Raw genomic sequence first — 4,779 nt, forward strand, 5'->3', positions numbered from 1 at the left:
TCCGTAATTCTACTAAGTCCCATGTTATTGCAACAGAGGATAACTGTTGCTCTGTTAGTCAATCTTACCAGAAGTCTGAATGGTTCTTCGGACATTTTAGCAGCCAAACCAAGGAGAAGGTTATACTGATGCTCGTAAGTGTAGGCACGAGCATATATAATCTTGCGCAGTCACAACCAAAATATAGTTATGTTTCAGCACCAAACAATTTTCCTCCAAAAACAGTTTGTAAAATTTAAAGCAAAAAAATTCCTACATTGTCCAGAACAGCGGCAGGATCCATGCCAAATCTCTCAGCTATCGGGACAATTCGGTCAGGTCGGCTACAAGTATTTATGGTTGAACAGAGAACGTTCAAAACGTTGAGTGGATGTTAGCATTCATGAAACCAAGTTAATGATGCAAAAGGAATGTTAACATTTATGCTGAAAGAGAAAAATCATACAAAGTTCCTTCTGTGTCAATGTAAGCAACTTTTCCATTGCCTCCCCGCATACTTGTTGGAAGCTGGAGGGATCAACAGTGTCAGTGGTATACATCAAATATTTCCATGTGTGTATATGTTTGAGGAGCACTCCAATTAATGCATACCAGAAGGGATAACTAAATGTTCAATTGCGAGTACCCGTTAACGGCATTTAATAGCTAAGCTAACATGACGTGACCAAGAACGGAAGTAAACCTGAGTTGAAACGCAGAGAGTATGTGCAAGCTGCGTTTTTCCAGAACTGAAAGAAAATACTAATAATAAATAAAGGAAGAAGAAGTCGCATCTTGAATAAATTTCTTCTGAAATTAAACATGAATGGAATCTATCTAAAGATTTCTGCAATGTTCTCACCGGAATTCTCCAAATGCTTCCGTAATTGACGATGTCTCGATTCCGCCTTTTTCAAAAATTCAAAAGGAAATCATAAGAAATTTGGTAAAAGCACAGAATTCCAAAAACTACAAGAAAAAAAAAATGTAATTTACCTCCTAGTAATTCATCAAGCGCTTGGCTTCCTGTTGTAATTCGGATCACAGATTTTCTCTGTAATGACAGAGTATAAGAAAATACTTAATCCAACTGTACGACTACTACAGATTACAAATAATTAATTAATCCAAGTACAACTAACTAAGTTCTAGTTAGCTTTAAGGCAAGCCATGAACCTTCTAAACAGTTTAAGACGTGCAGATTTAAATCAAATCCATAAGTCAAACTAAAATTCCAAAGAACGTGAATACTTACTTTGAGCAGCACATCACTTCCAGTAATATAACCAAAATTCTGCATCAAAAGTGAAAAAACAAAAATAGGAGGTGTTTAAATAGCGATCTGTAGTTAAACCAAATTTTGCATATATTATTATGAGCACTGACCACAAGCTTCTCAGCGGCTTCACAGATCTTATCGACCTTAGCCTCAGATAAGCCTTTGATTCCAGTCAAGTTCTGCGAAAATATAACAAAATTAAGTCAGAATTTGAAGTATAGAGTAATTCCGCCACATGCTAGATATTCAAATCGAAGATGTGTTTAGCGCTAAACCTTCTTTGTGTGCATCATCAACCCATTGCAAGTATAGATCCCTGCGTCCTGAAGCTTCTTCACATCTCCAGCATTGATTCCTTGAGAGATCACTGCGTGGATGCATATATTTTTGTGAATCCAAGGCAAAATGTTATCAGAATAATCGACAAGGACCGAGTTGTGCTTTTCAAACTAGATATGTGCTCGGCGAACCAGTGCATCTAGCTTAAAGTTGAAATGATTTTATCCGGTGAAAACTTGAATTAAAGAGAACTTTCAGTGAAGATCTTAGCATCGTAACTTGTAAATGCATGAACAAAACAGATATCACTTATTTCAGCATTGATCTAGGGAAACACGATGAAATAGGAAAAGGAAGAGAGAATACGTTTATCGATGGCTTCGAAGAGGTCATCATCGTCTTCGTCTTCGCGTTCCACGAGCTGCAACTGGCCGCTAGATTCTTCAGCTCTGAGAAAAAAAAATAAGTACGGTAACGGAAAAGTCACCGCCGATATCAAAATGCGAGGCAGATTTGAAACAGTATATAAGACGGAGAAGAAACGAACTAGATTCACGGATTCGGTGACTTACTTGAGCGCAGCAAGCATTTTGGTTTGGTGAAGGAAAGAGATCTTCGGAGGGGAAATTTGAATGTTCCTGAGAGAGAGAACTGTGTGAGAGATTTTGAATCTTTTATCGAACAAGTGAAGGTCCCAATATATATAGAGGGCGGGAAATGAGAGTGAGAAGTTCGTTATAGCTGCGAGCATGACTGTGAAGCGTGAATTGTATGCGCTATGCAGGCATGCAGCAAAACTGTTCGCGCTTCCTCCTCTTTTCATTTCTTTTAAAAAACATTTTTAAAAAGAATTTCTATATTAAATAATTTAATGAACACAATCGGTATCAAAGTTCCAAAAAATAAAATAAAAAAAAATGTAATAATCATAAGAAGAATTTAAGGCAATTTCTTTTGTGTGTAATAATAATGTAATAATGTTGTGGTTGTTCCTTTATCTTTTGGGCAAAAAATCTTATATTTTCTTTTACGTCAATCCATTTGACAAATGAAGTTGGGTATTGATTGAAACTTCTATATGAGATTGGGCATTTTTATTATGGTATCTTTTATGATTACTGAATTTTACGCATAGAATTTTAAAATAAAAAAAATGGTCTTACTATTTTTAAGCAAAAAATTATAGACACAAAAATTTTCCTTCTATCATACTATGTTCAATTTGCTAGCTGACAAAATAATTTAAAGAAAAAAACTACTAATATTGGATTAATATTTAATATTCACGTATGAGTTAAATCATCAAATGTATTCCGCGTTCCGGGATAATTTGGTTGTTACATCAACCTCATTTCTTTTTCTCTTTTAAATAATTAAATAAACATCAACTTCATTTCCAAACCTAGATTAGTATCTTAATAATTTATAAGCATAAATCTTCCCATTTTTATATATACTACTTGTTTAATTTGTAGCTTCATATTGGTGATTGAAACTGATAGTCAACTTCAAACTACAGTGATCATGCATTGATGATCATGCATTTGTCAGGACTTAGGAATCATTTCAGTCTTTCCCCCTCGGTTTCAACCTTGCCGCATTGCAGATTAAACAGAGCATTTCACATCTTCACATGGACAAATAGTAGGTTATTGTGATTCAATTCAAAAAATACAGTAACAATGATGAAGTTAAACAATTGAACTGCTCAGACAGACGATTCAAGCATGATCTAGTACACAAAGAACACAGCAACTACGTTGGATGAGGCTAAACTCTTGTCCCTGGGCTCGCAGGTCTAGTTCTCCTCGTTGGTGTCAGCAGCTAAGTCATCAAAGTTAGCTTCGGATTTCCACTGAGGTGGAGTTAGACAATCAGAAGAAATTCCTGGCAGTCTTTGAGGGGAATCAAAATGATCAACTCTCAGTTTTTGAAGTGCAGCAAATGACTCTCTTGTGGCACACATGCCTTCAAAGAACCGAGTGCAACATGCCAAAGCTACAGGTATCGGTCGAAGCATTTCCTGGGGAGAAAATTGGTAATTTAGTTCGAAATGGCGTGTACATTATTGCACCTTGTTGGCTTTAACCTTCAAAATTTGCAACAGACACAGATAATCTATCATCTTAAGTGAAACTCCAATATAGAGTTCATAATGCAAATTGGCTTAAGAGTAATTAAATACTTAATTAAGACAAGTTGAAGACAGAAATTCATAAATATATACTTCAAGATTCAAATATTAAAACATTAATTTAACATAGATTCATACTCCCCAGACTGAAGGAGGGTCCTTGAAATTCCGACTCCATTGTAAATCTGTCACTGATGCTGTCAAGTCACCATAATCACTAGCTGCCTTCATCAGCAGCTCAGAAAACTCTTTCTGCAGAAATTCAAGAAATAAACAAGAAACTAATTAAACTTGTAATTGTGATACCACAGGATTGTAATGGTTTCAAATTATAAAGAGTTCAGATATAGATAGCTAGGTTTAAATATAATAACAAAATTATGTTGACCAACCTGATATTCAGCTTCTACATGAATGCAATGAAGGGAATATGGCTGCTGCAGACGAGCTATAATGCGATCCTGAAAATTATGATTTGATTATTGCCCTTGCCAGTAACCGATGACCAGAAAACTAAACGGAAAATTGGAACGCGACATGTATATTATCATTCATCACCTTCTTCTGTATAACATCTTTGAGTATAGCAGTAATCCTTGCTAAAGTCTCAATCTTCTTCTCCATTTCGATTACATGAGTCAAATGTGCAACATTCTTATCGTCCTACAGGTTAATGCCTAAGAACAGCAAATCAGAAAAACAATGAGGAGATCCGTGAAAAAAGGGGGGGATCGGAAAACCTTTCGGGCTTGAAGCTCGACTTGCAAATCAGCGATTTTGCGTTGGGCGGAGGAGAGTTCTCTCAAAACTCGGATGAGGTCTTGGCCCTTTTCGGGTGTAGTAGGGGACGAAATCTGAAGGGATTGGGTGGGTGTGAGAGGCCAGACGGAGAAACCAAGATCGGCGGCAATGGAGAGAGCGTCGGACATGCCACCGGTGCGTCTAGGGGACTTCCTTCCTACCCAGTTCGAATCACTGCTCTCCGTCGACATTTGATGCAGCACTTGTTCTGCCAATTATCAGATGAACGATACCAAGCTGCTAACAATGGTTTCAAAATTTGTTATGGGCACGATTGCATGATGATATTGATGGACGATACACACTA

At 36.8% G+C, this 4,779-nt stretch overlaps 2 protein-coding genes across 2 annotated transcripts in view; both read right to left on the reverse strand.

The window, feature by feature from the left end:
- The window catches only part of LOC107617155 (meiotic recombination protein DMC1 homolog), a 3,922-nt gene extending 1,570 nt beyond the window's left edge, over positions 1–2,352 (reverse strand). The window contains exons 1-11 of the mRNA XM_021111246.1: positions 2,110–2,352; positions 1,904–1,986; positions 1,534–1,625; positions 1,366–1,437; positions 1,235–1,273; positions 976–1,033; positions 842–887; positions 683–728; positions 446–507; positions 257–323; positions 66–161 (exon numbers count right to left, since the gene is read on the reverse strand). Coding sequence (XP_020966905.1) covers positions 66–161; positions 257–323; positions 446–507; positions 683–728; positions 842–887; positions 976–1,033; positions 1,235–1,273; positions 1,366–1,437; positions 1,534–1,625; positions 1,904–1,986; positions 2,110–2,288 — 840 coding nt within the window. The 5' untranslated portion in view covers positions 2,289–2,352. The remainder of the gene's footprint in view (positions 1–65; positions 162–256; positions 324–445; positions 508–682; positions 729–841; positions 888–975; positions 1,034–1,234; positions 1,274–1,365; positions 1,438–1,533; positions 1,626–1,903; positions 1,987–2,109) is intronic.
- LOC107617151 (AUGMIN subunit 2-like) lies at positions 2,989–4,779 on the reverse strand. The gene is made up of 5 exons (XM_016318932.2): positions 4,412–4,779; positions 4,230–4,334; positions 4,064–4,132; positions 3,810–3,923; positions 2,989–3,560 (listed from the first exon to the last, which is right to left on the reverse strand). Exons 1-5 carry the CDS (start codon positions 4,661–4,663, stop codon positions 3,336–3,338), a joined length of 765 nt encoding a protein of 254 aa, XP_016174418.1. The 5' UTR covers positions 4,664–4,779; the 3' UTR covers positions 2,989–3,335.

This window comes from Arachis ipaensis, chromosome B09, assembly GCF_000816755.2.
Source record: "Arachis ipaensis cultivar K30076 chromosome B09, Araip1.1, whole genome shotgun sequence".
NCBI lineage: Eukaryota > Viridiplantae > Streptophyta > Magnoliopsida > Fabales > Fabaceae > Arachis > Arachis ipaensis.

Bases quoted from the DNA above. Each gene is read 5' to 3' on its own strand.
- LOC107617151 (XM_016318932.2), bottom strand. From the start codon at position 4,663: ATGTCGACGGAGAGCAGTGATTCGAACTGGGTAGGAAGGAAGTCCCCT. The intron at 3,924-4,063 runs GTTGGTCAACAT...GAATTTCTGCAG, and splicing joins ATGTAGAAGCTGAATATCAG to AAAGAGTTTTCTGAGCTGCT. The intron at 3,561-3,809 runs GTATGAATCTAT...TTTTCTCCCCAG, and splicing joins ACCCTCCTTCAGTCTGGGGA to GAAATGCTTCGACCGATACC.